This window comes from Solanum verrucosum, unplaced genomic scaffold (genome assembly GCF_900185275.1).
Source record: "Solanum verrucosum unplaced genomic scaffold, falcon-dt-bn FXZP01000165.1, whole genome shotgun sequence".
NCBI classification, from domain to species: Eukaryota; Viridiplantae; Streptophyta; class Magnoliopsida; order Solanales; family Solanaceae; genus Solanum; species Solanum verrucosum.
Window position 1 is genome coordinate 2,923,224 of NW_026020340.1, and position 12,276 is coordinate 2,935,499.

General features: G+C 33.5%; 2 protein-coding genes across 2 annotated transcripts; both read left to right on the forward strand.

Annotated features, from left to right (window-relative positions):
• Positions 1-662: 662 nt before the first annotated feature.
• LOC125837128 (kinesin-like protein KIN-14R) lies at positions 663-7,536 on the forward strand. The gene is made up of 19 exons (XM_049516271.1): positions 663-975; positions 1,990-2,288; positions 2,373-2,544; positions 2,648-2,718; positions 2,870-3,053; positions 3,622-3,731; positions 3,844-3,943; positions 4,022-4,108; positions 4,213-4,389; positions 4,471-4,744; positions 4,872-5,033; positions 5,138-5,353; positions 5,434-5,471; positions 5,566-5,729; positions 5,844-6,095; positions 6,221-6,286; positions 6,377-6,451; positions 6,622-6,693; positions 6,961-7,536. The coding sequence occupies exons 1-19, from the start codon at positions 759-761 to the stop codon at positions 7,534-7,536; spliced, it is 3,312 nt and encodes a 1,103-aa protein (XP_049372228.1). The 5' UTR covers positions 663-758.
• A 1,286-nt stretch (positions 7,537-8,822) lies between these two features.
• LOC125837148 (HVA22-like protein e) lies at positions 8,823-11,090 on the forward strand. Its single transcript, XM_049516292.1, has 5 exons — positions 8,823-9,017; positions 9,590-9,616; positions 9,730-9,852; positions 10,517-10,724; positions 10,939-11,090. Exons 1-5 carry the CDS (start codon positions 8,971-8,973, stop codon positions 10,957-10,959), a joined length of 426 nt encoding a protein of 141 aa, XP_049372249.1. The 5' UTR covers positions 8,823-8,970; the 3' UTR covers positions 10,960-11,090.
• The last annotated feature ends 1,186 nt before the right edge of the window (positions 11,091-12,276 follow it).

A 12,276-nucleotide genomic window follows, 5' to 3' on the forward strand; every position in this document is an offset into this window, starting at 1 on the left:
TTTCTACATATTACTCTCGGTCGCCCAAAAAGACTAGCTATCTTTCTCTTTATACGCAATATCTTGAAGATTGATAGTTTCATGGTATGAAATGCCATATCAATATAATTTTAGAGCTATTACCAAAAAAATTATGTATGACTTCTAAATAACATTCAATCTTGGTCAAACAAAATCATCCAACAAAATCTTGGTATGATTTTGTTTTAGATTAAATCCCAAAAAATTACAATACTTAATCAAATCTAATATTTTCATAAAGTTCCCAAACATAAAAAGTTTGAAATAGAAAATATGATTATAACTCCATAAAAATTTGACAAATTGATCCAATTTACTAGTGACATTAGCTTCATAAGAATAGAATTCCTTCACTCTAATCAAATGTTTCAAGTTCAAGCCTCAAGAACAATAAAAAACCTTAGCGGAAACATTTTTCACTTTATTGAATCTTACGTAATGTAAAACCGGATTAGTCGAGGTCAAAATACACGTACCTACCGTATAGTTGATGTCAAACCGGCGTTGTTACAACATTCAAGCCCAAAATCAAATCACTTGACTTACCCGGCCCAATTCAGATAGGCCCAAAATTGACCCAACAACTTCAAAAGTAACGGTAATCATCTTCTTCTCCTTTTTTGAACGGTCACAAGATTGAAATTTTGAATCAAACATTTCCGCCATTGAAGAGACCTTTTAAGTTGTTGTTTTTTCAAGATTTTCGGTTTTTCAGACACCCTTTACAATTTTCTCTCATGGATGACATTCAATTTAACCCTTTTGAGCAAAACCCAGAAACCCCTTTTCCAGATTTACCCAGTAATTTTGAATGGGAAGAAAAACCCTTGCATCAAGAAACTGCAGTTTCTGCCATTGACCAAGATGAAAATTTTCAATTTTTAGCCGATTCGATGGTCTGTGACTCAGGTTCAAGACTAATCCCAAGTGGGTTTACTAGATCCAGCTGTACAGGTTCGAAAAAATCATTAATCTCTTCGATTTTCTTAATTGTTTGTATAATGGGATCTTCCTATATGTAAAATTACTTGTTTCACAGGAAAGTGGAGATTTTGAGTTCATTTTTTTGTTAAATAGACTTGTAATTTAATATCTATATGCTAAAGACTGTTTTTTTTTTAAAGTAACATTTCTGAATTGCTTTACTTGAGTGGAGGGTGTAGGAAACACTAGGGGTAAGGTCTGCGTACACACCATCCTCCTCAGATCCCACTCGTGGGATTACAGTGAGTATGTTGTTGTTGTTGTTGTACCATTTCTGAATTGTTGTGAGATGAGTATCAGTACTTGGTCCAGGGATGAAATACACTAAACTTTTGCTGAAAAATGAACTTTTCCATATCGTATAAGGTTTTATACAGATAACATTTACCTAATTTGTTGATTTGGACCTCAAAACTGCAGGTCCAAATTACAAATCTATGACTGATAAGTTCATTTATTGTAGCACTATTTTGTTGTAGTTACTGTTCCTTTTTTAGAATGCTTTGTCATGCTTAGTATTTTACCATGATCTCTTTTCTTCTGTTATTTCTTTTTCGATTTGTTTTGATATGCTTTTCCAAAGCTGAGGGTCTATCAAAAACCCCCTCTATACCTCCCAAGGTAGAGGTGTAAGGTGTGCGTGAAATCTACCCTTCCCAAACCTCACTTGTGGAATTACATTGGATATGTTGTTTTTGTAAGAATGTGGAAAAAAAGATAAATTTTGCTCCTTTGTTGGATGAAACCTATTCTTCAGAAGGAAACTGAATTTTCTATATGATGTTGGGATTATGACTCGATATAGGTTAATCATCTGTATGTTTCAGAAAACAAACCAAAGGGGATATTATATATTGTTATGAAATAATTCCATGTATTATTCACATTGTTTTATCCTCTTAGTCCTTCTCTTCTCTTCACCTTTTATCTTTTGAGGCTACTTTAGTTAGACTCATATATGTTTACATGGTTTGTTGAAATTAGAGGACCTTGTGCTTTTTGTTAATGCTGGATCGGAGACGTCAGTGGAGTTGGATTCCAGTCTGAGCTTTCTGGCTGATAATTTTTACCAAGGTGGAGAACCATTTCAAACGGAGGAGTTCATTACAGAGGGAGGTGAACATGCTTTCATTTACCAGTCAGCAAGATTAGGAAACTTCTGTTATCAGATTGACAATCTTACACCAGGAAATTACTTTATTGATCTTCATTTTGTCGAGATAATAAATGTAAATGGGCCTAAAGGAATGCGAGTGTTCAATGTCTTTCTACAAGATGAGAAGGTAAGTTGATTTGAGCATTAAAAGAGTTAGCTTTTGGTGCTTATATGTTGAAATTTGGAATTGAGAAGTTGTAACAATATGCAGGTTCTGTCTGATTTTGACATCTTCTCTGTTGTTGGAGCCAATAAACCGCTACAATTTGTTGACTCAAGGGTTTCCATCAAAGAGAATGGGATACTTTTGATAAAATTTGAAGGAATTATTGGCAGTCCCGTGGTTAGTGGAATTTGCATAAGAAAAGCTCCAAAAGCATCAGGTATTTTTCCTATTTGCCTCTAACTATTTGAGTATTTTGTTGAGTGGGATTAGAAGGGTTGAGGAAGAACTAATTTATGTAGCTATCTTTGACTGAACTGCAGCTTCTCAAGCAGAACATGATCGTCTTACATGCAAAAACTGTGCAACCGAGATAGATTTTCCATCAGCACAGGTATGACATAATAGGTGCTGAAAACCTTCACCAGTAAGGATGTGTTTTGGTATGGAAAACATTTTCCATAAATTATTTTCCTCCATACCATACACATCCTAAGACTAATGAAATTTTAATGTCTATTTCTTGATCGCTTGGATAAATGCAGAAAAAAGTGGCACGATTGCAGTCAACAGCCAAGTATGAGAATAAGATACAGGAGCTTGGTGAATTGTTGAAGCGCAAGACAGATGAATGTTATCAATCTTGGATGTCTTATACTGCAGCTAACCAGCAACTAGAGAAGGTTAGGATGGAGCTGGACAATAAGACATTTCATACCTACTCACTTGGTAAGAGATATGAAAATAACATCTATTTCTGAGAACCATTTCAAGGCTTCTCTTGTAGATCTTGAAAATATTACCAGAATATTTATGCTGCCGTTTGAAGTGGTGGAACAAAACATTCTTTAAATGTCAATATAAATGGCCTTTATTTTATAGCCTTCCAGAAAGAGTAGTTTTGTCTAGCCACGTCTACTTCCTACATTAAGATCATTTCTCATTTTACATATATCTGGTCTTTAATACTTCTTAGTTAGATTTCCTGTTTGGTGTGTTATAGAATCTTAAAGAATCATTCCTACCTTCTCTTTGTACCAAAGAATGAGTGAAGTTCAAGGTAACCTTCAACGTTAACTAGTGATGGTAGAAAATGGAAGTACAAAAGGCCTTTTGCATGCCAATTTCCATAGATGTGATAATGGAGAAACTACTAATTTGAGTTTGCTATCCGATTTTAGTGCACAGAGTCCAGTTATAGGTGGTTAGGGGGAGCTATTCTTTACTTTATTGGTGAGTCTATGACATTATCTTTAGTTTTTGAAGAATAATTTTAAGCAATGTTAACCTTTAACAGATCAGAAATTCGAGGAGCAAGCTAAGACTATTACAGAAATCTCAACCAAGTACGAGCGCGACAAGAACTATTGGCACATGGCGATCAATGATCTCGAGATGAAAGTAAAGGTACTTCCGAAATTCATCATGAAAATACAGTGATAACTTTGTAATTTCTTAGAGTTTATCAATGTATTCTCAAAGTAAATGCATATTTAATATTCTGGAAGAAATCATGCAGATAATGAAGCAGGAGCACTCCCAGCTCTCTCGCGATGCGCACGAGTGTACAGATTCAATCCCTGATCTGAATAAAATGGTCTCGGCAGTTCAGTCACTGGGTTAGTTTTGGATTATTCTTAAATCGCATAACTTGACACTGATCACGAACTGAACGAATCACTTTTTATGATCTGCAGTTGAGCAATATGAAGATCTTAAGATGAAGTACAACGACGAGCAAGCTAAGAGAAGAAAGCTCTTCAATGAAGTTCAAGAGGCAAAAGGTGCAATGTTTTTTCCATTAAACATTTCATTGAATCATCGATGGAAGTAAATAGAATCATACTTCCTTTTTGTTAACTTACTCACGGTAAGCCACCTTTTCCAGGGAATATCAGAGTATTTTGCCGCTGCCGTCCATTAAGCAAAGCTGAAGTCTCAGATGGATGCTCAACGGTCATAGACTTTGATGTCGCCAAGGATGGAGAACTTGGAATCTTAAATGGCAGCTCCACGAAAAAGACATTTAAATTTGACCGTGTCTACACACCCAGAGATGATCAAGGTGTTCCCCTATACAAGATTGAGAAGAACAAATAGTAGAAAAGGTGTTCTCCTTCTAATAGTATCATTGTCTTTTTAACAGGTGATGTCTATGCCGATGCTTCACCAATGGTCATTTCAGTTTTAGATGGTTACAACGTATGTATCTTTGCTTATGGACAAACGGGAACGGGCAAAACGTTCACCATGGAGGGTACAAAAGGAAACAGAGGAGTCAACTATCGGACTCTTGAAGAATTGTTTAAAATTGCGAAGGAGAGGAATGAAACTTTCACCTATGACATATCAGTCAGTGTGCTTGAAGTCTACAATGAACAGATCAGGGACCTATTAGCTCCACCGACAACATCAAAAAAGTAAAGTTCTTTTATTATATAGGAGCCTGTAGCTTATGTGCTATAAATGAAATGTTGTTATGCTTGACACAATAAAATTTCTGCTCTCTCTAATTAATTCAACTTTTATTTTGTGGAATCATTTTAGGTTGGAGATAAAACAAGCTCCGGAAGGGCTTCATCACATTCCAGGACTTGTGGAAGCCAAAGTAGAAAATATAGAAGAAGTCTGGAATGTGCTGCAGACTGGAAGTAGTGCACGGGCTGTTGGATCCAACAATGTGAATGAGCACAGTAGCCGTTCTCACTGGTAAGATAGATTGAGTTTCTAATTGGCCTCTTATTGCATTTTCACTGATTTGCTTTTACCAACTGACTAATTTTTTTTGGTTAATCTTGTCCACTTTTTTTCAGCATGCTTTGTATTATGGTAACAGCCAAGAACTTGATCGACGGTGAATGCACAAAGAGCAAGCTTTGGCTTGTGGATTTAGCTGGTAGTGAGAGGCTTGCAAAGACTGATGTCCAAGGTGAGAGACTGAAGGAAGCTCAAAATATCAATAGGTCACTTTCCGCTCTAGGAGATGTGATATCAGCTTTAGCAAATAGAAGCAGTCATATTCCATACAGGTAACAATGTGATCTTGGCTGTATGTAGGTTTCCGTTGGGTCATTGAATATGCATCCTGACATTTTATCTTTTTCACCAGAAACTCCAAGTTGACACATCTACTCCAAGATTCATTAGGTAATCAAATAGTTCGAAGTCTGGTTTCCAAAAACACCATAGTGTTCAAAGCTGTAAGATTCCTGATTTTCAAAGTTCACCATCTTCCCTGCAGGTGGGGATTCAAAAGCATTGATGTTTGTACAGATCAGCCCGTCTGATAAGGACTTAAGTGAAACTATAAGTTCATTGAACTTTGCTACAAGAGTTAGAGGAGTTGAGTTAGGTCCTGTAAGAAAACAAGTTGATACCGGCGAGATCCAAAAGTTGAAAACCATGGTTTGTAGAATGTTTTCCTAGTGTTGTTTTTTGTTCATATGCCTATGAGCATTCTTTGTACAGAATTCTACTCAACCAGTTACAATAATCCTCATCTCCTTTTTTGGTTGGCAGCTTGACAAGGCGAAGCAGGAAACTAAATCTAAAGATGAATCCTTGAAGAAACTTGAGGAAAGCCTACAGAACTTAGAGAGTAAGGCTAAAGGGAAGGAACAAGTTAACAAAACTCAACAGGATAAGATTAAGGAACTGGAAAGCCAGCTCAATTTAAAGACATCATTACATAGCCAATCGGAAAAACAACTTTCACAGCTTTCAGAGAGGTTGAAGGGACGTGAAGAAACTTGTGCTACTCTTCAACAGAAGGTTCCCTTTAATCAAAATCAAATTCAGCTTAGTTACAGATGTTGATTGAGCTTTGTTCTATGATCTATTGTTAATATCCTAATGTTTTGCTTATCGTTCTGATTTCACTTTTGTATTGATTAAAGATCTCAGAGCTAGAGAACAAGATGAGACAGCAGCAGCAATTTGAGTCTGAAAGCTTCAACAATAAGGTTCTTTCCATTGTCTGTTTCAGTATAGAGAATTCTCAACAGGCACATTGGATATTCACAAGTTTATTTGTTATATGCACATAAAATCAGGTCAAGGATCTCGAGGACAAGCTAAAAGAGCAAGAGCAAGAGTTTGTGTCTCAGTCTGACATCCTTCAACATAAGGTTCTTATTCTTCAAGCATATTACTATTGAAATGTGTGACCATCTCATCTAAAAACTTTTAACCTGTTAGAGAGAGCACACTTTTATTATTCAATTGTATTCTCAACAATTACCAACTTGAAGGTTCCCGTAGAAATTAGCAAGAATCTAAAATTCTTGTTTTTTTTCAGGTTGAAGAGCTTGAGGAAACGCTGAAAGCAAAAGAACAGAACGCACAGGAGTGCGTTCTACTCCGTCAGAAGGTTTGTTGCTTTCATCTTCTGCAATACTGACATTTCAAGAGTGAAATGTAACATAATTTAAGTGTATTATGGACTTTGATTTCTCCCCCTACAAGCCGAGGTTCTATCGGAAAGAACCTCTCTACCTCCCAAGGTAGGGGTAAGGTCTGCGTACACACTACCCTCACCAAACCCCACTTGTGGGATTGCTTGTATTTCTCCGCTATAATACTCTTGGCAAAGCTTTGATGAAATGAAAAAAAACGTTATGTACTCTTACACTTCCAGATTAAGGAACTTGAAGACAAGATCAAGGAGCAAGAACAACAGTTGGCACGCATGGTTGCAGATTCTGATGCCACCAAGTCTTCAAGATCAAGCCCACTTGAAAGCAGCAAATGTTCTAGCAGAGACGAATTAACAAGTGACATCGAGCAACGTATTTTGAAGAGCTCAAATGCTATCAACCGTCAGGCAAGTCAGGGGTCTAATTTGCTGAAGGGAAAGGACACCGTCCAACAAGTTAGACGAAAGCGTTTGTCAACTAATAGTGAAGCAGAGAACAACGGTGTTTTACCAACTTCGATACATGACAGGACTGAACAGGATTACCTTCAAGAGGCCAGAAGAAAACGCTTGTCTAGAAATGGTGAAGTAGAGAAAAACGTTACTCCTGCCATATCAGCTAACGATAGAAGGACCAGGCAATCTGATCCCCCTAGACCAGTTACAAGAGGAATGAAGCCAACTACCACAACTGCCACCAATGCTCAAAGGCCATTGATTCGTAACAAAACGAGCAGAGAGACCACCGTTCAGGCAGTTAAAGAGAGAGACGCCAAGAAAAGGATGTGGACAAGATAGTGAAACATAAATGCTGGCCTCGACACCACGGTTATAAGCAACAAAAAAACAGTCAGCACCAAAGAAGCCAACTTGCGTTCTTGTTGTCTTCACAACTACATTTAACTTGACATTAGTGTATGTTTTGATTGGTTTGTGGTGCATTTTTCTTAAATTGTTTGGTGCATTATGTATATGCCATTTTAAGTGCAGCTTGGTAGATTACTGTATTTGTATGTTTTATTAATCTACTTACATATTGTATCTCATTTTTAAGATTGATATAAAAAGTGGATGATGAATTGATGATTGATCTAAAGTTGAATTGAATGTGCTTGTATTTGGCCAATGGAATTTTTACTCCAAAATTACTCACGGAAATGCAAAAGTCACTCTAATTCTACTTTTCTTCAAATTTCGCAATTTTTATGTCCAGACGAACCGCTCAAAATAAGTCCAACTCATTCAAAATCTTCTTTGATCAAAATTAGTTGAGAAATGAATTAAATCTCAAAGATTCAAACTCAAATTTTGATTATTTTTTCTATCTCCTTTCTTTTAGAGAAATTCAACAGAAAGCAAAAATTAGAATCAACCTATATGACATATCTTTTCGTATAATCGACATTGATATGTGTTTTATGATCTCCCGTTCTCCCACAAGCTTGTTCTTTATTAGGTATTTCGTCACTCATTTCAATAAATTTTACTTGTGAAATTATACTTGACATGTTATTATAAATACTTCCGTGCAGAAAATATAAAGTTAAATTAGTTAAAAACTTAAAATCTCTATCGAATAAAAAATAAAAAGAAGACCAACTTGCCCTTAAAATATTTGGTTGGCCCCCCTATGTGACTTCATCATAACCATGTGTAACTTTTTTATGGGACCTTAGAGTAAAGCACAAATTGCAATTATTTATGAGGCAACATACAAGTTATCGTAAGTCTCACGGCAACAACAATATTTAGAAATTGATCTACCATCGAGTCGAAGCAGAGTGATAAATAGTATTTCATCGTCTTTTATTAAAAAGCATCATGCTCTTAATATAAAATTTTAATCGAACCTTTATATAAATATCAATCACGTCTTTCTCGAAAAATGAAAAAAGTAAAATTCTAGATAATATAAAGTAGCTACTTTTAATACAATTAAATATCGATGTGGCCGGTGCCCAACCTAAAACACTACGATAAAGTAAAAACTTGATATCGACCTACCATCTTAGGTACTGACACGTGTCTAATTTTTTAATTTTTTTTTTAATATAAAACTTTGTGTCCACAAATATAGTCTCTTTAAATTAAATTAATTGACAATATATTGTAATCCTATTTTTGTCTATCTTCTTGCTTCTTCTTATAAGCTTTCCATTTTCTTTCTCTTCTTCTTATTGTATTATAAGGTTTTTATTTTGATCAGAAGAATTTGAGTTATCAAGAAGAATTATGGGTTATTTTTGGACTTTGATTGGTCATCTTCATACTATAGCCGGGTAAATTTTATTTTTATTTATTGAATTATATGATTTGCTATATAAACTTCATACATCATATGCTTTTACGATGTTTTAATTTGTTTGGTTTATTTTGACTTAATACGAAGTTTAAGAAAGTAAATATGACTTTTGAATCTTTAGTCTAAAATTAAAAGATATGTCAAATGTATTAAAATGTTTGAAATATGTTATGTGAAAATTTGAAATTGAGGAGTTGCTTAAAAAGGAAAGAATCGTTCTTTTTTGTAATAGACTAAAAAAGAGAGGGAAAAGTATTTAGTAGGATTTTGTTTTCCTAAATTAATCTTATTAGTTATGATTTTGGAAATCTCTTAATTTGCGAAAATGGACAAGTAAATGAGAATAGTATGTCTATGGTTTGATTCAGCATAGAGTTTAGAAAGTAATTTTTCCGTCTCAATTTATATAAGACTCGATATAAATTTTAAGAAAGGAATATATTTGTGAAATTTTGTAAAATTATGTGTTTATAAATTATTTCATTAAGTTATAATATTTTGAGATATCTCTTTATGATTTGTTTTAATTTTTTAACCAAAATATTGCAGGCCAGTGACAATGTTGCTCTATCCTTTGTAAGTGTTTTAAATTATTATGTTTATACTAAGAATTAATTATTATTTTTCCTTATAAATTATTTTTTTAGGATGATTTTTTTTTAATTTGGTGATTCAATTTATTTGAATAGGTATGCTTCAGTAGTAGCAATTGAGACTAGTGACAAATTGGATGATGAACAATGGCTTGCTTATTGGATTTTTTATTCTTTTCTCACTCTTATGGAGATGGTCCTTCAACATGTTCTTGAATGGTAATTAACTTCTTAACTTCATGAAAAAAATAAAATTTAAATATTGTTCTCCCGTCTCAATTTATGTGATACTTATTTTTTAGTCAGTTTGAAAAGTTAATAATTTATATTTAGAGTCAATTTAACTTTAAACTTTTAATTTACTGTTAATAAAATGATTTATAGCCACCATCTAATTGTTTCTTTATGACTTGGTGTAGACTTATGTTGGACGTGTATGATCTTGAAAAACAAGTAGATTTCTTAATTATTTTTAGTGCTTGACCAACAAAATATTGTGGGGTAGGATGGGGTGGTGGGAGGTGGGGGCGTTGGGTATGTGTGGAGAAGATAATAAACTTGAAATATCACTATTTATAGAATTTGTTTTTCTACTTTAATTAGCAAATTCATTTTCCTCATTTTTAAGAAACTCGTTTGCCTAAAGAATATGTTTTTTGACCAATCAAACATAGGAAAACTGAAAAATCGAAAAATCGAAAAACGTTTTCCTCCCCCTACCAAACACACTCTTAAAGTTTCAATAATCTGTCTTTCTTTCTTAAACTTCATGCTAAGTCAAACATCATCACATAAATTAAGACGGAGAAAATAATAATTTTTTTGGTTGAGAAAAGTGATTCATCATTTTATTTTATTTTTGTTATTTGGAAATATATTATAGGATACCAATATGGTATGATGTGAAGTTGATATTTGTGGCATGGCTAGTTTTTCCACAATTCAGAGGAGCTGCATTTATATATGATAAATTTGTAAGAGAAAAAATAATCAAGAGATATAGAGAATCATCATCATCACCACAACATAACAACAAGTCTCCTAAAGCCAAATCCAAGACTAAATTTGTGGACTTCATCACTCCCAAAAAGGTAACTTCATCAACCATTTATAGTGTTTGTCTGATTTTAATTTGATACTTTAAAAAATAATGAAATTTTTTCATGAATTTAAAATTTTGTAAATTATTGCAAATGTTAAACGACTGTCTAATTTTATCGGTAAGGTGATTAATTAATATAGTCTACTATTCATAATTCAAATTGTTTAGTTTATTTATTGATAACATATACTTATGTTGAACAGGGAGAGCATGAAGCTTACTAAAGAGTGACAGATCATGAAGATTAACTAGTTTTGTTAATTGACAATAAAAAAAAATATTGTGGAGTGTTATATTTGGCTTGTACATTTTAATATATGGTGTGCAATAATATTTGCTCCCACTTTGTAATTTTAGCACAGGGACCAAGCTTTATATTATATAAAACTCCACTTTTGATATTTTTTGATAAGTTATATATGTGAATGTTGTCAATGTCAATGTTAATGGGATATATTTATAAAATTGTCCTTAAATTTGAATTGTGTTGTTCAAATTTGAATCGATACTCCGATATAATAATATAATAGAACTTATACAATCAATGAATCATGTTTAATTGCAAGATGTTAATTCTCGTTAATGTTGATATATATTATAGTCGTAGAAAAGCGAGAAAGAGAACGAGAAAGAAAAAGCATTAGAGGTTTAATTAATAGAATACATGTTATAAGGCACATAATTTAACATGATAGCATAGAACATATAAATTTTAAGTTTGAGTCTCAACGTCACTTATCATTAAAAAGAATTTCATATAAAACAAATGAAGCGTGCACTCTAATCTAGGTTATATTATCAAGAAAGATCATGGACTTGCAAGAAAAAAAAACTTGAAAATTAGCGATTTTGAAATTTTGACCTCAACTCACTCCATGAGAAAAATAAAAAAAATCGATCTTATAATTTTATCCATGGAATAAACGTGGTCAAAAATTCAAGATCACCCTCCATCCTCCGAGATTATTTGTATAAATCACCAAATAAACCTTAGATAAAAGGTAAATGAAAGGCCAACTACATGGGCCGAACAAGAGAAAATAAAGTAATATTTATAAAATAACCATTTATTTTATTTTATTTTCTTTGGCTACAAGTTAAAGTTCTAACTCCAATAACCAATTTAAGGCCCCAAGCTCAACCCAACAAAATGTAGGCCACAAAAGCTCAAAACTTTGGTCTAATATGTGATCCTATTCTAATTAAATGACTAAAGGCCCCTACTACAGATAGGTCATTAAACTATAACCAGAAAATAGTGATGTTCAAACTAATTAATATGCACGCACTTTAATAATCGTTACAAGAGAAAAACATACTCGTGTCAAACTCCTTTACTGCGATACATCACAAATTCAAACACTACAAGATTTTTATGATGAAAGAATAAAATTATACTAAACCAACATATTCATAACAAAATTCATCTGCGTAGATGAATTCCGTTACCAATTTCATGACGAATTTTTCGATGTGTTTTAGCTGGTACCCGTTGTCTTAGTCATGACGTCTATTACGAAGTATGGATCAAAAACAAGGAT